At 48.3% G+C, this 20,593-nt stretch overlaps 2 protein-coding genes across 7 annotated transcripts in view; one reads left to right on the top strand and one right to left on the bottom strand.

Annotated features, from left to right (window-relative positions):
- LOC125957263 (5-formyltetrahydrofolate cyclo-ligase) overlaps positions 1 to 1,387 on the bottom strand; it is a 5,390-nt gene extending 4,003 nt beyond the window's left edge. Inside the window, exon 1 of the mRNA XM_049689846.1 lies at positions 1,261 to 1,387. The gene's annotated coding sequence lies outside the window, so the exon portion shown is untranslated. The remainder of the gene's footprint in view (positions 1 to 1,260) is intronic.
- Positions 1,388 to 2,422: 1,035 nt separating this feature from the next.
- LOC125956028 (transient receptor potential cation channel trpm) overlaps positions 2,423 to 20,593 on the top strand; it is a 56,655-nt gene continuing 38,484 nt past the window's right edge. Inside the window, exons 1-3 of one of the 6 annotated variants that reach the window (XM_049687470.1) lie at positions 2,423 to 2,553; positions 4,241 to 4,319; positions 19,075 to 19,290. In XM_049687470.1, the coding sequence (XP_049543427.1) occupies positions 19,258 to 19,290 (33 nt within the window). In that variant the 5' untranslated portion in view covers positions 2,423 to 2,553; positions 4,241 to 4,319; positions 19,075 to 19,257. Of the gene's footprint in view, positions 2,554 to 3,084; positions 3,212 to 4,218; positions 4,722 to 17,949; positions 19,804 to 20,593 lie in introns of those variants that run through there. The other 5 variants (XM_049687467.1, XM_049687471.1, XM_049687472.1 and 2 more) reach the window with 5 other exon arrangements.

Here is a 20,593-nt window from a genome sequence, read left to right as displayed (position 1 = left end):
GAAACAGCGAAAGGGACAGGAAAGAACATAGGGGTTGAAGGAACTCTTTCCGGCTGGCTGGAATTCGGTTCGCACTGGGCAAAGAGACACCCGGGATACATCATCCTTGCGTTCGTTCGTTCGTTCGAAAGATTCCACCAGCTCAAGGTGTAGCAGCTCATAAATATTAAATGCACTTCGGAAGCAGCGAAGGAGCGAAAAGTTTTGCTAACATAACTCGCCTCGAACCATCCGGCACGTGGCTCATCTCTCGTCCTATCGTGTCGCGAGCAGCGTTCTCGCGCGCTGCTTGCTTGATTATCGCCTTGACGTGTCAGAGCGTGAACATCGACCGAAGGGGCAAAGGAGGTGGTCCTTGGTTCTTCTTCTTCTGAAACTGTTACGATGAGACGTCATTGTGACCCTCGGGAGTGTGGTGAATCTTGTTGAAATTGCTAACATTTTATTTGTCGAATATAAAGTACGGGACCGAGGCACTGCGTGGTTTTCTGAAGTACATTTTTATGAAAAGGTCGGTTTAATTGCACGCTATTTGATTACATCATTCAGAAGGCATTCTTGAGGCTTTGACTGATGATTAAACAGCCGTACTCGAAAGGGTGGAGATGCTAAACTACATCATTTCGCGGGACGCAAATGTGTTTAAAGACGCAAGACAATCAGGGATGTTTGACACTCGCAGGCGTGTGTTAATGACTTGAGAACAGTGAAGGCTGCTCATTTGCTCAGACACTGGATTCTCCACCATTAACGGCGATAACGACTTGTGTCTACACGTGTTGTGCTATAGCTTCATCTGAGTCAACGAGAATTGTGCTTATCGTTTTTGGTTAAATGTGACCCACAAGAAATTCACATACGATGTTGACTGCCGCCTACTGTTATGCGTTAACCGCTTTAACCGCCTTCCAACTATTCGCCGCCTCGTTTAGATATTGACAATCTCAGCGTCAACAAGTGTATATGTATATAGCACGCGATAGCGATGGAAGGCAAACGATTAAATTTACGCCAATTAAAATCCAACATCTTACAACAACTGGCTCGCATCGCGGGTCACTTGGGAGCGTGGAGTGCACGCGAGAACACAACAGCGAGCAGATAACGCGCTTCGCGCCCCACCAGTGATAACCCGAAGCGAAGGCACCACCGATGTTCAACAGTCATGTGCGGGAATTTTGAATAGATCTAACAGAATTCGAGAAAGGAACAACGCGCGCGCGCGCTTGTAGGAAATCACTGAAAATGCTATTTACTTACGTGGAACTTTCAAAGATGTTTGTTGTTGTTGTAGAAATCTCTCCGACACGTTTTCCAGGACACACGCTTTGGGGGAATTCAGCAGTTGAGCTCGAGAACTTTGGCAGCTTGGGATCCGTACAGTAGCGAACGGTTTTTTGACGTTTAAGCTGCTTTCACATCTAACGCGTTTTTAAAAACGCCAAAGTTGGCGTTTTTTGACGCACAAGCTTAATTTATTGTTCACACCTAGGTTGCGTGAAGGTCGATTTAAAATACACGAATAAATAGTACCATATCACTATCGCCACCTTATCAAATCATGATACATAGTTTAATCTTAACGCAAAACAGTTATTACCCGGATTTCAACACATTCCTGCCAAAACAAATTGCAAAACCAAAGGGCAACGCTGGCTTGCTTGCGTAGCCTGCTACAGTCGGCTCAGAACCTGCCACAATCTGTAGATTTTTACAGATCCGAAAAAAAACGCCAACTTTTAAGCTCTTCAAAAGCTCGAAAAAATAGCTTTCGGTGCGTTGCGTGAACACTTCCATATATTTTGATGTGATACAACCGTGTTTTCTGCGTCAAAAAACCTGCTGCGTCTATTAGTGGCGTTTAAACGCGCTCGATGTGAAAGCAGCTTTAGAGTGACTTAACCTCCCCCTCCCCCGTCACCACTACGCAGAACCTGTTCCTCGTGGTGCTGCAAGAAAAGAGCAAAAACATAAACACGCGCTTCGAAAGTCCTCAGCAAGATGAGCACCGCATGACGCACACCAATCTGTAGCGCTCAGCTACAGATCTCTCTGAAAGAAGCGCAAAACGCTGCACGATTGTCGAGTTCTCCAAATGCGAGTTGGCATTTTCCCGGGCGGAATACCGCAGCGATTGTTCCAATGCACGGACATCAATCATATCATTCCAGTGAATAAAAAGGATTTTTAAAATTTCCAAAAATCGCTTAAACTCGCGTTAATCATGTCCCGTCTTTATGGTCTGTCAGTGTGGGTGTTGTAGCTGTGCATCTTTTCGAGCTCATCTTCATTTCGTATGAAAGTCAGAGACGGACGCGTCCCATCATTATCATCATCATCATCATCATCGGCCTCAACATCGGTCCGTGTGTGTGTGCACTCGCAGACCTCCGAGTGGAAATCATCATCATCGCTTCCAGCTGATTCCGGGCTCGTGTTCGTGAAGTGAAAATCGTGTCTGTGACCGCGTCGTCGTGGGCCTGTACTGTTGTATCCGCAGCGCGCAACAAACATACCGCACGGAAATGGGTTGGCCAACAGTACAGTATAACGGTAAACTACAGCGTTGATGGTGTGCGTGAAGTCGGAGACCGAACCGTGACGCAAGACGACACAATGCTTGTCAAAAAAAAGGTCCTGCGCGTGAACCAAAATAAACATTCAGTGACATGCTGCCGAGGGCAACATAAATAGAATTGCGGAAGGTAGTAGAAACAGAACGGGCAAAACGTAATGAAAAATTAGTGTCTTTTATTTTTCTAGACCTTTTTTTCTTTCTCTATTGAATTCTCTCCGCTCGTACAAACACCACAGATACAAACAAGCGCGTCGGTAATTTCAAATTTCCAACGATAGCTGGCATGCTCCGTCCGGCGCAAGCGACGATACGTGATAAGAAAAACGCTACCACAGCGATTGGGGCTCGACTGCGATTCGTTTCGCCATCGTCGTCGTCGTCTTCGTCGGTATCGATGGCCCGAGCGAACCGCCACCGCGTTGTCCGGATCAATTGCCAGCTCGGCACAGGTCGGCAGCTGGCTGGCTGGTCCACGCGCCCTCAGTTCCATTGTGCGCGTGTTCCGAGAGCGACATACCCTGGGAACACGCTAGCTATCATGATGAGCGAACCAACCAGCCAGCTAGCCAGCCAGCCAGGCCAGCGATTGTTAAAGAGCGCAGTAGTGTAGTAGTAGCTTCGGCATCTACAAAAGTATACCCCGACATCCGGTTGTCAAACAGTGCTAGCATGACATGCCCCGGACAATAAATCCTTCAAATCCGGTAGAAATAGTAATGGGAAAAATCGAAGAAAATTTGTGCGATACGGTGGTGCGGTGGTCCACCTCCCGGGATCACCGGGTCGGATCGGGTGTCCATCGTCGCCGTCGTCGTCGTCGTCGTCGTCGTGCTTTGCGGGTGTACGCGCCGATTAGGGTGCTAGACAGTGAGACGACGAATGGGAAGCCGAATATCGGGTGCCCAGCGCCGTTCGGGCGAGAGCAAGAACCGTTTTCCCGCATTTTCCGAGTGGCCGTTCTTTGTGTTGTGCGAGTTTGGTGAAAGCGTGGCCCCCGCGCAGCGAGCAGCGTGCGTGCTGCGGTATGGCCGTCGGTCCTCGTTAACCCTCGAATGCAATAACGCAATAGCTGCGGGTGGGGAGAAGATTGTGCTGGTGATGGTGTAATCTGGTGTTTGTTTTCAGCGTGCCAGACATCGGTGGTGGTGGAGGCGCAAACGCAACGGGTATGCGATCGTTTTCGATTGCGTCGCGATCAGGGTCGCGGATCCGCCATCGGGTAGCACGTGTGCGTGTTTCGATTCGTTGACGGTGAGATCTTACCCGCCTTGACGTTTGTCTGCGTGCGTGTGTTGGTGATTGTTGACTTGTTAGATCGCTTAGTTCCCCCTCCCCCTCTGGTGGGGGTCTTCTCGTTTGTTATTTTAATAAGTGTTTTGCTGACGCAGGTTTTCTTCGTTTTATTGGCATCCCATCAGCCTTGGTGCAATGCTGCGTGATTAGTTTACTGTTTTACGATGCAGGTTACTCATGAAGTGATGGATAAGTAAAATGTGACGTATACCATTTTTATAGCAAAACCTTACAACAGTCACCAGAGTTTGAAAGTAGGATTCTGTTAGATAAAAACCTTATTAATTTTCTGGAGTTACATCGTAGTAGCCCTCTATAAAAAGTGTAAAACCTTCTTTTTTAAATAGCAATCCATGGTTCCTTCCACAGCACCCGGCAGTTTGTGTGTGAGGTTTGGCGGAGTGGTCGCCATGTGCTAAACGAGCGACACCAAATGTGTCGATTTAAGGTGATTAACGTGTGACAAATAGAAGGCAAAATTTAATTCCCATCCACCGAGTGTGAAACAACAAATGTGCAACAAAGCGTATCAAAAAATAAAACCGAAGCTCCCGGCGGTGTGTTGGGAATGTTTGCCGTTTGTGTGAAAAACGCGGCTCGCGAGTTGAAAGGAATCCGCAACGGTCCGGGGTGACGCTGCGATCTCGGAAATCCGTTCAATCCGCTCGTTCAGGAGGATCCTCGAGAGCGCCGTCCATTTTGCATCGTGTGTGATCCCGCCGTGATTCCCCGATTATTCTTCGACGGCACGAGCGATGGGCATCGATGATCACCAACTCGAGCAGTGCCACCGGAATCCATAGCAACCTACGGTGCACTCTACCGGACGCGGTGCAGCAACATGAAACAAGTGAGTAGAGTGTATAAGAGAGTGTGTGTGTAAGTGTGGGAAAATCCTTGTAGCGCCATTTTCATCCATTTTTCAACCCATTTCCCGTTTCGTGTTTGATCCTTTGTGCTTGTCCAGGGAGTTTTCCCGTTATTATATCCGTGCTCTTGATGTGTTCTTATGCAAAATCCTTTGCGGGGTGGTACGTTCTGGGAGGACAGCTCTTGTGTCCGGCATGCCATAAAACCCAGCCACCCCGGGACGTGAGAGCATGTGATGTTTGCTGTTGGTTTACTGTTGGTTCTGTTTGATTCCCACCCCCCCTCCCCCCTCCCCCCGGTAGTGTGCCATTAAAGGTGTTTTTTTTTCTCTCCAGTTGACCAGGAAGCCATTTTTCTTTTGTTCGACCGGTCCAGCAAATGACCGTTGTGCATGCTTGATTCCGATTCTTATTTTAATTACCATCCATCCTCTTTCTTTTCTGCTGCAATTTCATCATCGACCGTCATCGTTCTCGAAATCATCGAAATCATTCGCAATTTGGTTTAGAATGTTCTCGTGCTGTTCTGAACAGCAGTTCGCCCGGGCTATGGCGTTCCCGGACGAGGAGACCAACACGTTCGCGTAATCAATGGCCATTAAAATGGCTGGATGGCTGGATGCGTGCGGGGATACTTAAAATCGCATCACAAATGCTTTCGGGCGGGGTGGCGATGAGCTACATCAAGCCACGTAACCACCGACCGCTAGACTGTCAAACGCGAAAAGCGTCGACCATTTTATGGTGCCTTTTTGGGGTGGAGGGGGGGGGGGGGAGTAGGAAGGCCACTGCATTAATAGGTAGAGGGAGGGGTGGAGGGGTCTGTTGCCGGTTTGTTATGGTTGTTGAGCTAAGCTGGGTCCACTAATGGCGGCTGCTGTTCCTAACCATTGTTAACGCCACATTATGTACCGGTCCCCGATCGGATGTCCGCATGAGTGTGTGTGTGTGTGTGTGTGTGTGTGTAATAAATTGATTAGCGACACAGGCGCAAGCAACCGGTCTCTCCGGTGGTCGTAGTTACTTTCAGATTTTCCGATTTTCCTAGCCGCTGCTGTAAAAAAATGATATTCCACTCCGGTGAAGCGGCTCATAAAAAGCCAAAATTTATGTTAAACGACCACTTGGGTCTTACTACACTTTTTCAAAGAGTTCGATAGACGCTGTTGACTCCCTGGGCATGGCCATTGGTGTGTAGTGTTATGATCCTTAAAGCAACGTCTCGGTTTTGTGCGACACTGCTTTAAGCTGCCACTTCCTTGAAGGTTTCCCTTTGAAGGAATTTCGCTGGCGCAGTACCCCAAAAACCCAGATTCAATGCGAAATGCTGATGGTATGTTGATTCCACCGCACCGAGGTGAACTGTAGCGTAAAATGATCTTTCACGCTCACGTTGGTTACGCGCGACCTCATAACGAAACGGACGAGCTTAGATTGACTGTGTTCCGTGCGGGAAAATGCAAAAGACAGAGCGCATGGAAATGCGTTAGTGTTTTGTTTTAAGTGCAAAAGAAACGAAACTCACCGTGGCAGCGAGGGATTGCTTCTATTTCCTGAGATCCCGAGGGGTGGAAAAATCATGAACGTAAGCACTTATTAGCATACAAAACGATCCGTAAGTCGGGTCGAGCTGCTGGTCCTTTTGCCGGATATGAAATATGGCAGACGGTACTACGTTGAGTGAGAGCGCCCTGATTCGGGGAAGGCCGCAATGTGTTTCTGTTAATTTGTTGACCGAAACAAAAAAAAAATGCGGAACGGAACACTGCGTTATGAATATGCGGATCCGGAGTGCAAGACAAAATTCTGAAAATCACAAAATTAGAATAAATAGAAGAAACAGAATACAGACGACTTAAGAGTGTGGATCGCCTTCTCAAGCGTCGAGGATGTTCAATATTTTGTGGGCAGAGCACTCTAGAGCAGCGCAAAGTGGGACTAATGCGATCGATCTCTCTTCGAAAGCTTCAGTGCCGTGGACAGTAATGGCTTTCTTTCCAGCTGTTGCGTTCGCCTAAGGTTTACGCAGAAAAAAAACGGCTCTCATCAGCGGTGGAAAACAATTTGAGCTCATCAGCAAATGGACCTCTCCACTGGGGGGCCGGGCTTTTCGGAAAGTTTTTTCTCCGTCTTTCCTTTTTGACGTGGTCATGGATTCGTCCTTGGATTTTTGGCGAATTTCTTCCAGACGCCAAAGAATGTGCGAGTTTTCCTTTCTCCTTCTGTGGTTGACTAAATCCATTCCGGAAGATTTTGACGATGGCACCCGAAAAACCGGATACCGTATGTGATTGTCACTCGCATCGCTTTCCACCGACTGATTAACGAGCCAAGCGTGATGGTGGCAAATTTGATAGACGCCAAGCAAACGCCACCGGGCTTGGCTTGGCCATCGTTGATCGTTAGATGGGTGAAGAAAAGCATTCGAAGCGTTTCATCCGTTTTCTCGGTTTCCTTTGTCGGGGTTTTTTGCTTCGTGCAGCGACAGATAGATTCAAAAGCTGATGGATAGAGAGATAGACAGTAGGAGAAGGCAGGGAACCACAGGGCTCGGTATCCTTCGATTCACCTGAGTAACGTTCCAGTCAGCACCGACACGTGTGCACTCTATCAGGCGTCTGTCAGGCCAGAGGAAATGTGGTTTCGACACGAAGGAAATGCTCTCCAAAAGTAAAAAAGCCAAAAGCATGGTGGCGCTTGAAAGCATGGAAAAAATCCGGACCAAATCCTCGACCAGATCCATCCACTCCGGTGCTCGTTCACGTGGAACTTTCCGGCCATTTGGTAGCCCCACGGCACGGTGCGGCAGGCGGAATCGGAAATATTTGCTTTCTGCTGCTGAGCTGTGATTTTAAGGCGGACACAAAACAGAGCACACACACTAAAAAGCCGAAGCCAGCATAAAAGATTAACGAGCCGAGGAAAGGGAAGAGCGTTTTTCATCGATTTCATCTGGCACCGTAAGGCTCTCCGTCGCTCCGCGCGTTTCGCGCGTTTGCCAGCGTCGGAAAAGTGTCAACGCGGAACTGGCTAGACGAGAGACAGGTTTTTGGTGGAGACATTGAAACAACAGCCGCCACTCGATTCGATTTCGGCTGACCCCTGACCCCTGGCCTGACTTTTCCCACAAAAAAAAGAAAAGCGAATGGAACGGCAATGGATATTACTGACTCGGCGAATAGTACGGTTTCCGAACGAATGCGTAAGCTTGGACCACTACTGTCTGACTGAACTGAAGCCTGCCTGGCTGCCAAGAACATTGCCGACAGCTCTGGCTTCATTTGCAGCTGGGACACGGACGAGGATTATTAGTTCCTCACCCTCCTCCCCTTCGTTTCCTTGCGAATGGGCACGCATGGCGCTGACAGATGCCTTGCCTTGGTGATTGTCACAAACAGACAGACACACACGTACACACAGACTGTTTCGCCGGAACGATTGCGCTTTTCTCGGGTCTGGACCAGCATCCTAATGGCAGGCTTATAGGCAGGCTGGGGAAGGCTAATGAAGCGGCAACAATACAGCTTTTGGCTCGTGTTGATCAATTCGGGATTAAGCGTCTGCCTTTATGCCTTGAGGTTGCCGAGAAAGACCGAAGGGCAGGACTGCGATTGTCCGAACACGTGGCTTGATATGGCTGTTAGATGTTGCCAGATAGCCGCCATGGCGAATGGACTTTAACTTCAACAAGTGGCGGTTCGTGTTCCGCTCAGCGACAAACCACAGCAGCAGCGCTCCCATCCCATAACAACAACATAGTCCAATGCTACATAATTACTAATCGCTTTCGTAGCGCCACTCGTTTACTAAGCTCGTTCCAGGGCGTTTGCTGCCGAGATTGGTCGCAGAATCAGGTCGCCTTCGGGCACAGTGTTGTTGCTTCATGGTACAGGCAAATGAATTGATTACCAATTTGTAGCTGATTACTCGATTCGCTCGCTTCGGGTACGGTAAGGCAGATACTTTCTGCATCGCAATCATTTTCCGATGGCAGGAAAAGGGAACTCTGCTCATCCGCTGCTCCTTGTGCTGCTGCTGCTGCTGCTGCTGCTGGTGATTGCGTTACGATTTGTGCTACGTATGGCGCTGGGGAATGATGTTCCGTTTCTCCGACGATTTGATCAATTTCCCTTCGATTATGGAAATGGTGATGAGCGGACCGAAGGGGGAGGGAACGTGATTGTGGGGAGGTGGTGGCGAGTCTGCAGTGTAAGCGAGAATCGAATTTTCCCTGGAAATCTGATGCTTACGCTCTGTATTTGATCAGAGCACAAATCACAGTCAAACCGTGGGAAGAATGGGATGTAGCGATGCAGACAGATCGCTTTCCCTTATTCACGGCGAGATAGCGGTGCTGGTAGCTTTAAAGGGAGGAAGCTCCGGTAATCGAATTCAAATATCGGTTTGATTGTTATCCTCACCGAACTCCGAGCCAGACCGGCGTGGTAAGGTGGTAAATGTTATGATAGTGTATAGCAAAAGGTGTTAAAGCAATCGAACCTTTATCCGGTTCGGGATCCAATTTTGTGACAGTGAGCTCCGTTTGGGTTTTCCGGTTAAGAAGATGCTGCTACAAACGTCCTTCTGCAGACTGCTTGCTTTTGTGCGTGGGCGCGTGCGTGTGGTAGTGTCGTTGCCTCGTCTGGAGTCACTCCGTAATGGCCCCGGCATCGCTGGCACTTTGGAGGATACTTTCAGGGTGATAATTGGATTAGAATAAGGTAAACGAAAGGTAGCGAGAGCGATGATGATCGGTTTTGCACCCTCCGGGGGCGCAGGAGCGACCACGGTTACCCATGCTCAACAGGTGTCGCTGGATGGGTGCGATGAGGCTTTTCGCCGAAAAACTCGAAATGTCCTCACCAGGACCGTCTTCGTTGCTATTGTTGTTGTTGTGGTAGTCGAGATTTATGGGAACTCGTTTCGATTCGCATCACATCGATAAGTGTTGCTGGCACTAATTTGCTTGTTCGATCGCTTCGAGGATGCTACGCGTAGGTCCTTCCCCCCGCTACATTATTCATGTAATCTCGTTCAACGCATTTTCCACTTAAAACCGCTCGTTATGCGTTTTACGATTAGTGCGTGACTTGGTTGCTTTCCATGAGCTCTATAATGAAATCAAGCATTTCCCAAAGTTTGAATGCTTCTCACTTGTTGTGTGCGAGTGTCGCAGCAGTCGCGCGGCAAAGGTATTTCCACAGTCCTGCCGCGATGGAGGCTCATGGACGTCTCTCGGTCTTGCGAGACTAATAAAGTTCCCTTACCATTTTCGGTATCCATTTTTCGGGGAGGGCTATGGGAGCGCCAGGTTCGGGAGGTTGATTGATGTGTCTCGCCTAACCATCAGTCCTGGGCCTGATTCTTCGCATTCTTCTGCGCGTCGCTCCTGTTCTCGCGTAACATCGCGGACGGATTGGTGAATAATTGGTTTAAAGTTAATACCGTGATGAAGTGATTGTTTCTCGTCGCTGGAAAATGCTGAAACTGGCGTCCCGGTCCGGTTAGGTTGATGAATGCGCAAATTTTCAATTACGATGTCAACGGCAATGTCGGGCGTTGGCGTGCAAGTTTCCACCGTATTGCCAACGTATCCATATTTTCCATGACTGACAGGGCATTCTTCTAAATAATTATAAAATTATTAATTAATTTGTGCGATCACGCTATTGCGCATTTGAAAAACATTTGTTTTCACGTGATTTTATGGCCAAAGCTTACCCTCCGCTCGGAGGTTTACTCAGATGCTCCCCACACCCCGTTGGGTCTCGCAAAGGTAAATTTATGTTGCGCATAAGGTGCGCTATATGCGCTTGGCATACAAAGGAGATGAAGGTTCTGCAGCTGAAAGCATTGTTCGGTGGCATGAACTTTGTTCTCTCTCTCTCTCTCTCTCTCTTGTGGACGCCATGGGACACGATGGAACCTGGAATTCGTGGTAGAACGGATCATCCAGGCCACCGGCACCCTCATATTTCATATCCCGTTAGTTGCTGCGCGCAAATTGTATTTTAATTTTTGCGAAAAATTTTAAAAGTAAATTAAAAAAGCGGCGGAACGTGAGTGAGCGGTAGTGAGAGTGAGGCATCTTGTAAAGCTCGGCCACTGCCTGCTTTACGATTGCGACCGGCCGGCTGCACGCTCGCGATGGTGAGAGTTTTGTCAAACAAATGGAAAATCTCGAGATTACAAATTGAAATTTCCAGTTTTCAGAAGGGAAATTTCGTGTCGCTTTCCTTCGGTCTGGACTCTCGGGGTTCGTTAGCGCCATCACGTAAGGATGGATGGTGCGAGAGAACGTTTGTGGGAGTAGGTGCGGGCCAGCACCACTTACTAATCAATTAGCACTCTTCAGGCAGAATTCAATTAGCAAGCTATTTGGGAGACATGTTTTTTTTTCTTTCCACTGGGTAAGGCATTCGCATCGGCATCGTGGTGCCGGGGTTTTCCGGAGTCCCCTTTTTGTGGGCTCAACCTTCGCTGAACCCGTGCAGTGTTTGAGTGTATGAGTGTGTGTGTGTTATCGGCACCTAGGCTGGTGTTCCTGCTAGAAAGGGGTCACAATTCGTTGGTTCCAATTTTCCGCCGCTCATGCAAATGAATTATCGAGCCTTTTGATGAGCACCCGTTCTGTGCCATTCTCCCGGGTCTTTTCCTTTTACGATGGTGAGAGTGCTTACACCGTTACACAGTGGCGTGCGTTCGCTGGATGTTCTGCTGTTGGTTGGATTGCTACTGCTACTGCTTTGCCGATAATAAATTGCTTCCCTGTGAGTACTTTCGCGTCTCTCAGGATCTGGCAAGTGAAGGAGTTGGCAAGTGAAAAATGTTTCCCTCTCGAGAGTGTGTGTGTGTGTGATGGTAGAGCGTATATTCTACCAAATGTATGAGGTTGTATGATGGCCGTATCCTTATTGTTTTTTTCTGTTTCGTGTCTATGTTTCGTGGCTGTGACTCAATAAAAGTATAGCGGTAGCGTGTGAACCATAAAACACAGCCAGTGAACTAGACGGACGGACCGGTGCGCGTGTTCCCGTTCGTGACCGTACCGTGTTTGCTCATTAATCTCAATCTAGTCGGCTCACCGTCACCGTCGTTGACCTCACCGGAACAGCGCGTAGGGGAGGAGGAGGACTGTTGGTGTGGATCGGAAAATTTGAATATTTTCAATTTAGTCACGCGGCACTGCGGTTCTCGTAGGAGTGTGGGAGTGTGAGGACTTTCCCTCGGTACTATCACGCCAATCATCTCGCATTAGAAGGATCACTAGCAGCATTCCCAAAACAGCTCTCGTCCTGGATTCCATTTTATTTTTATAAACATTTTAAGGAACATTAAAACAATTTCAGTCAGTTGAAGAAAGAGAGAGAGAGAGAGCAGAAATGTGCATACTAACCACACGAACTCGTTGGCCGATTTCATGTTCATAATCGCACACGCATACTCGCATATACGGTGTAGTCCTTTTTCGGGGGTGGTTGGAAAATGCGGAAAATTAAATTGGAAAACCGTCTCATTGCGAAAGGTTCGGAAGAAAGACCCGAGTAGTGTTCAGGATGTGTAGCTCCTGTTTCCTCCCCCCTCGAAAGGTCCGGCCAGGTTCACACTTAATTACCAGAATGATTTCATTTGAACGGAAGCCAAATCTATCCGTCTATGTCCGTTGGTCGTTGTGGCTCGCGTGGCGTGTGGCCATCGCGTGACCGTGTGGCGTGTCTGGTGTGGCGTCTGGCGGGCACCGGTTTTTGCCGCTTTTGGCCGTTTGCAAACGCCAACGACTGCCGCAACCTGTTAAAGCGCCCTGAGTGGCATGAGTGCTTGCAGCTTGGAGCAAGGATTTATTTTTCTCAATTTTCTCGGCTTTTTTTGTCTCTCTACCCATTGAGCGAATGACATTCGAAAGCGGGCGGTGATGGTGGTTGTGTTGGTGTGTTACGTTGCATTTTTACGTTACCCAACGAGCTGGACGCTAAACGGGCGAATCCTTTTGGAAATTCGCATTCCGCTCCGCTCGGAGCACAACACACTGGCATTAATGTTGGCGCTGGGAAAGTGGGCGCTGGGTGTTTGCCGGAAAATCGCAAGCTTTTCCTCGTCCTCGTCGTCGTCGTCGTCGCAAGCGACAGGTTGTGACGTGGGTTTCACGAGTGAGCTTGGATTGAGGCATCTTTCTTTTTTCTGGTTTGAATGAATGATTCCTCGAATCCCTTGCCTGCTCGGTCTCGGGTCTGTCGATGATGTTCGTCTCGTTCCATTCAGCCGCATGCCGTACGGTGGTAGTAAAGGGTAAGGGAGGAGGTTTGAAGAGGGTATCCCGATGAAGACGGTGTGCTGTCAATGTGCCACCCCAAAAACTATGCGGAACCTCGAACCGCACAAAAGGAAATTGTTTTTTCTGGTTGAAAGCCGAGAGCAAACAGCTGGTTTGTGTTGGTGTTGGTGTGTGTGTATTTTCGTTTTCGTTTTGTGAATCAAAATGAAAGGATTTTCCTCATTCAGACGATGGAGCCGCCCCCTTCATCGCACCCCGTACCATATATGCGCTGTGCCAATCCCATGGAGTTTGCTTTTTTTCTGGAATCTGCGCTGCACCAAAAACATAAAAAGGATCTCTCTCTCTCGCTATCGGTGCCGTTACCACCTTCGACGGAGCATGATTTACATGTTTTTGAATGGGAAAAAGCCATGAGGCTGGTGGCGTGAAAATACGGCTGAAACAATGCTGGTACCATCTGGCGAGGGTGCTAAAAACACGAAAACCCGTCGCCCGCGTGGCCACCCGGTTGGTAATTGGAGCAAAAAAGTAATCCTTCGTGTGTAACTGTGTGCGTGCGTGCGTGCGTGCGTGCGTGCGTGCGTGTGTGAACATACAGATGTGGGCCACGCCACATGACTCACGCCATCACAGTAAATCACTGTCAGCGACATGTGTTTGGTCTGGTCCGGCCAGGTGGTGCAATGGAAATGGAGGAAATGCAATGGTCTCCAGCTTTCCTGTCTGGTCCGGCCTGCCTGGTACTGTCCTGGTGTGCGGCATACAGTAAGAAGAGAGGCTTGATGGGTTTTATGTGTGTGCGGACGTCCCTAGTTGTTGTGACACACACACACACGGTCCTGGGTACTAAATGCTACGTTCAGGTAACCGGCACTCGGGCGACACTGATGCTGGGCTCTTTACACTGGATTATGGTCCCTTATGGTTCGTTGGTTCGTTCGTTCGTTCGTTCGTTCGGTGTTTGGTTGTTTATAGCGGCTGGCCTCTCAAGGCAGAAGGGCCCTGTTATTAACACGGCTCATAGAGATGCTGATGACTTCCCCAGCCCTGGCAGCAAGGGCTCTGGTGTGTGATTTGATTAACGCTCATCAGCGTCAGTCAGCTGCTAGTGAGTGGGCGCGTAACGTTCAGTGATGGCAGCATGGGAAAGCTCCACAATATGTGAGCGCATAAATGTGGGTAATGATCGTGGGGAATGATTTCCCTGTGCGATCTGGTGATGGATGTTGACAACAAACGCGACAAAATACTTTGGTGGAGGAAGAGGAGAGGCCAGTTCTTTTCTGTCCAGACAAGTGATGTGATGTCTGATTAACAGAACGAACCAGGAGACTAAACAAATGTGAGATGACAGCGCTAGCGTCTGGCGCGACGTCATCCCGTCAGTGGCCACAATCACGGATCCAAACAGAGGCTTAAGGCAAACTGCAGTTTTAGTGCACTAGCGCTCTATTTCATCAACTTCGTGCTGGAAGTTTCTCTGTTTTTTTTTGTTTACAAATTCGCTACAAACCTATCCCAAAATGCCACTCATGTTTGACGTTGAATTCATCTTTGCTTCCTCATCTCCACCCAGGGGAACAAAGGCAATTCACGAGCCCCTGGAACCCTCTTTAAGGGAATTGCAAATGAGCTTAGTCCCATTTGCTGAGTGGGCGCCCGCTGTGGCGAGGATTATCCGCATTTCCGCAGCGAAGAACGAATTGATCCGAAACCCTAAATCGGATACTGTTGGGATACTGGCATTGGGCGCAAGGAAGCGCGCCGTCGCTCGTGTCGCCCTTGACGGAGCTAAATTGATTGCCCAAGTCCGGTCCGGGTCGTATATCAATCCACTTCACACGCACAGACTGTTCTGTTCCCGGAGGGTTGGTGGTGGCTATCGTCCATTCGGGAGCCGGGGTAATTCGGATTGGGATTCAGAATAGACAGGTAGAGCTGCACACCGACCTGATTGGGTTCGTGGTTCGCCATGTTACCGCTTGTGTTATTGATATTTCTGGTCGATGTAGATATTGCGGTCATTCTCATCAAAAATCATTTTCATAATCGCCAGCAAGAGTAGTATGTAAATGAAATCGACGTGTAGACGTTGAACCATTCTTCTGATTTTCCATTGATTGAGGTTTTTTTCAATCTGCTCAAAGCTGAAATCCTTTAGGTAATGCCCGGCCTGACGTCTTAATACAACTCGGTGTAGAGAGAGAGATAGAAATATCTTGGGATCTTCCGTAAAGCAGTAAAGGTTTGGCTTTGATGTGACAGTTTCCATCTGCGATGTGTATGACCCTCTTCATCTGAAATCTATTGAGAGGGGCACTCATTCCAATTAGAACGAAAGCAACCCAGCGTCCTTGACCCTCGACCACCTCCCAAAAAAAAAAAAAATAATAATAAATAAATAAAAAAATCCGGAGAACTGGGCTCTAATGGGTAGCTAGAAAAAAGGTGTATCCATCCAACCGCGCCCGTTGTCGTCGACGTCGCCCTCGTCGCCGGTGGATCATTCTTTGTCGAACAACTCGTGCTCGTGGTAGTAGTAACCGGTTCGGTTTCCGATCCCATTTGTCGAGTCCAAGGGTTACGGACTTCTCGGGGATCCTCGATTCAACGAGTCGACCCCTGGGCGCCCGGAGGGCAAATTACAAAGCCACTGCCGACCGCTAGCGGTGGTAGCGGCGGTAGCGGGCGATGAGTAACCTACTCCCAGCGGTTATGGCATCACGACGCGGGTTGCTAGCGAACCGAAAAGCGAGGTGAAGTTTTCAAACTTTTCTATCCTCACCCTCGCTCTGGTCCTTCTCCTGGTCCTGCCGAGTGTTCGTTACGTTGGTGACCTTTTCATTCTTCGATCACCTAGCAACCTAGGGTGGGTTCGTGAGGACGAGCGGAAAAAAGCAAAAGAAAAAAAAATCCTTCAAACGCTTCCAGTCGGTGGGTGATACGACGGTTGCCCGGGATTATCAAAGTGGGCAGACGCAAAGCCGGACATACTTTGTCCTTTTTTTTTCTCGTCTCTCGTCCCGCTCGTCCCGCTCGTCCCACTCTCGGTAGCTCATATTTAAAGTATCGAATTTACCTTCATAAATGGCCGAGGGAGCGAGCTGCTTTAATGCTTTCACCTTCTCGGGAGTTCTGTTGGAATAAACATATTTTTTTCAAAATGAAATTCCTACATTGAAGACACCGGTCGATCCGTGTTTCATCATACAGGAGATGAATTAATAAACTTGTGCCTCGCCAAAAAACCACCGAGACGGAAATTAACTTCGGTGGTTCTCCAGGGAGCTCAATATGGAGAATCCCCGGCAAGGCAAGAAGAGAAGGAAGACGACATGGGAAGACAAGCAGCGGTTATCGTGTGGTGGTTTGTGGATACGGTACGGATGCCGAAAAGGTACCGGCCGGTCCTCGGTTCCGATTCGATTAATGTTTGAAAGTGTTTCGCTTCACTTTCTCCACGTTGGCGGTTTTTGGGTGTGTTTTCTGAACCGTAAGTGTTGAAACCCGGATTTTTTTTTGCTCGTGTCCTATCTTCAACACTAACAGCACTCGAGCGAGTTGGAACAGTTCCTTTCCTTTGACCCCGTTGTAAACGTTCCCAGTGGAAAACGGTGAGGCAGAATGAGAGAGACATAATTTATGCAAACCATTGCCTTCTTACACCCCGATTGCTCTCGATGGCGCTGAAACTGGAATCGCCGTCAGACATGCATGTGGGGCTGCGTGCCGTGATATGTTGAATCGTAAATGGTCTCCGAAGGAATCTCGGTCTCTTTCTTTCTCTCTCCCTCTCGTTCTTTCCCAACAATACCGGCCACTCACTAAAACGTGAATTAAAACCGAGCGCACCGGTTCGTTGCTTCAAGCTTTCCCTTGAAACGGTGACGAGATGTGTGTTGAAGTAATTTAGTAAATTTTTCTCTCCTGCTGGTTCCCAACCACTTTTCTCGCTCGCTACAGTACAACCAATCGGAGAATCTTGGCCCATGTTTGGCCCAAAAGCATTTGTCGGCGTGCGTTGCTGTTGGTTCCCGTAGCACGAGAAAAGCACGAGGAGAATCGTACACGCAGGATGTAATAAATGGAAATTTGATTAGCTGTTTGCGAGCGGCATCAGCGGGGTCTGTGCCCGACCAGAACCGTGTACGACCGACATGCCTACGGTTTTGGGTTCCGCGTCTGTGCAGTGTTTAGTGTTATTACATTCAATTCTACTTTGCGTTTTGAATTTAATCTTGCGCCATAATTTTGAGGCCCGTTCGCGTGCTTTAATGTGGTGCTGATGGAGGCGGGTATGGAAAAATGGGTTTTGGTGATTTTTCGTGGTCGTGGCCGATTTTTACAATGGCGGGTTCACACAGGGCTGATTGAGTGAGGTTCTCCGGTGGGTTAGCATATTATCAAGTGATCAAGCGCGGGAATGATGTGTTTTTAATGTTTTGTGTGTCAAAAGGGTGTTAGAAAGCGTCTGGTGAAGGCGTGAACAAAATGCGGGCTTTCCAATTTGGTTTTTTTTTCACGTTTCGAGTAAAGTTTGCTGAGAACATTCGCACCACTTTTCTTTCGCTCACACTCACATCGCATCACATGCTTCTTTTGTAAAACTATTGAAAGTTGATAATTTCGGTTTACCGGCATGTTTTGGTCAAGATCTAAATTTTATTCATTTTCCTTTGGCTTAACTTGACACATAACAGTAGTTACACAAGTAAGAGCATTTGGATAACTCATTCTCATCTGTAATTCCCTCAAACCAACTCTCTTTTCATTCACCTTTCATCGCTTTTTCAATGTTGTATTGCTGCATTTAACGAATAAGTGACGTTTTTAATTCCCCATATCCTTTTCTCTCTTTTTTCTTCCTCACATCTGGTTGGTGTCTGGTTGTACCTTCCTTTTTTTTTCTTTCTTTTTCTATTTCTTTTTTGCAGATCTAAACGTAACGCTAACGCATCTCGATGTTTAAAATATTGTTGTAACCAAACCGTGCACCGGGCAGCATTCCTCCGGTGGTGGATGGTGTTGTTGTTGTTGTTGATGGTGGTGGGTGGTCCAACGAGCACGAACGGGCGAACGCGGATGAGCGCGAGTGTGAGCTAGAGAAGAGAAAGTATTGTTGGCGTTCGAGTAGCTGCCGCCAGATCGCGCGCAATGTGTGTTGATGTCGCTGATTGGATGTGCCACGGTGGATATGACTAAATGTGTGTTCTGTGTTTATCTTTAATTCCTGTATCTGTGTGGAGTGTGTGTATGCGAATGCAGCTGTGTGTGCTTGTTGTGAATTGAATGTGCGTCAATGTTCGAACGGTTCGCTTCATTGCTGCGAAGTGTTGCTTGCCGGCGATAGAACGATAACGCGAGGCAACTGAAGCGGCTAGACCGTGTCACAGATCGCTATCAACGGTTTCTCAGTATCGAAAGGGGTCCCCGAATGGACGCCAGCGCGTCGTTCGATATCGTCGGTACTGTCAATACGGCTGCTCGCGTATGCTCGCGTGGTGTGAGCGAGGCAAAGTACATCGTCGTCACCTCATCATCGGATCGCTATAAATCATTAGTTGACGATACGTCGTTAGAACGGTGAAATTGGAAAGATGAAAGTCCATCTCAACCGTGGAGAGTGCGGGGATCCACCGGCCAAAAACCAAATATTCACGATTCGAGTGGCCGCTCGATGGTGGTGGTGGTAGTAGTGGTGATGATGGTGCTGGTGGCCTAATGTTTGTTTACCTTTGGACGCTTCAATAATGTGGTCGTGGTTTGGGTCGCATTTGTCAGTCAACACGACCGTCTAGTAGTGTGTGCAGCGGGAGAAGGAGTATGCGAGCAGCCAGCAGCCAGCCGGCGGTAGTTGTGAATGCATCACACCGATAGTTCCATTTGGGCCGTTCGCCCACCAGGCGGGGTGTTCAATGGAGTAACGGACGATTCGATTTTGAACGAAGCAATAACGCCATTATGATTGGCAGATGGCCAACGTGCGTAGCTTTATCAGGCGCTTCAGAGACCGTCGGATCACTCAATTGATTCAACACCTTCCTTTTCGACACAAATAGGAACCCAAGGTCAGTGTGCGCGTGTGTGCCTGTATGTCTAATTAGTTCCGCGTTTCATTAAGCGGAAAACTCCCGGAAAAACGGGACGAGTGCGTCAAAAGTGCAGTTCAAGTGGCTAGTGCTAGTGCGTGTGTATGTGGGTGTTTGTTATGCGGATCACGTCGTCTCTGGTGGTTTAGCAGAATGCCGAACTGCGATCGATATAGAATAAAAAAAGTGCGCCAATTTGTCCCTTTTTTCAACACCACAATTTTCCCTCACTAACTACTGGTTTGGAGTCGTGGCATTCTAACCTCTAGCTGCTTGCCTGCCGGAGCCATAGACCTAGAGAGCAACCGTAGACTCATCGGTTGGATTAACACACTACTAATCAAGCGCATTAACAATCGACTAACCAAAGCGGAAAAACGCACACTCGCGAACAAAGTAGAGAGCATCGATTTATCAGACGACATCATTATGGGCGGCATCTAAATTGGCGCGACTCCGGTCGGAATGAAAATCGTGCGGCATTAGCACGCCAAGCTCCCCATATCGGGCTGGATAACGTCGATCGGCAGACGGATTTAACGTCCCGGTTCTGAAACCTTTCACCTCATCATTCGCATCACCCGTGATCATAACCATTGCCCGCGCAACGCGTGTTTCGGTTGCGCTCCATCCGACGGTGCTTGTGGGGGTGGTGGTGCAGGCTGGAAAATGCTCAAACACGCTAGGAAAGCAAAGCCGGTACGTGTTGGTTGATTTGTTCTTACGCTCCTTTCATTCGGTAGTTGGTCCGTCATTCATCGTCTCAGCTCAGCATTAGTCCTTCAGCACATCTTTGCGTACTTCGTCCACCGTTACTGGGCCTCAGTTTACTGGGAAAGCATAGAAGCATGCATCATTAGCATTCAGCTGTAGGAACATGAACATGAATTGCGGTAACCTTTTGTTTTGCACCTTTGATGCAGGATCTGGGGGCACATACGGGGTTGTGTAGGATGTTGTATAGTGTGGTCAACTCATTTCTTTCATCCATTTCTCGGACTCGATGATGTCTTGAGTTTCCTTTTGCTGTCATTTGCATAGTTTATGATTTTACCATTCCTGTAACACCGTTCATGCGATGTGCACATTCCAATATTTGCCACCCGGTTAGTTGAATCCGTTTATGGTTTCATGTTTTGTGTTTTGCTTCAGAAACGGAATGTGGAACAGACTTCATTTCATAAACTAAGTGCTAGTGTCAGAGCTGTGTTCAACTAATTCAAGCAACAGTGATGTCAGAGGGTAACGATTTGATTGCGAAATCCCAGCGAATATCCCTTTTAATCCGAGCCAGCACCATGCGCCTCCATGCGTCTCCATGTTCTTTGACCTTTTGATTTGCATCAAATACTCCGGGCAAGCGAGCTCGATAAAGAATGCACGATCAATTCTTACGAATTCCTTCCAAACATTTCGTGTCGAAGTCATAACACCTTTCGAACACATCTGCTGGGCGGTTTTTGTGTACGAACGTCATTTGTTTGTCGGT

The sequence above is a fragment of the Anopheles darlingi genome, chromosome 3 (genome assembly GCF_943734745.1).
Source record: "Anopheles darlingi chromosome 3, idAnoDarlMG_H_01, whole genome shotgun sequence".
NCBI lineage: Eukaryota > Metazoa > Arthropoda > Insecta > Diptera > Culicidae > Anopheles > Anopheles darlingi.
This window is presented reverse-complemented; position numbering and strand designations above follow the sequence as displayed.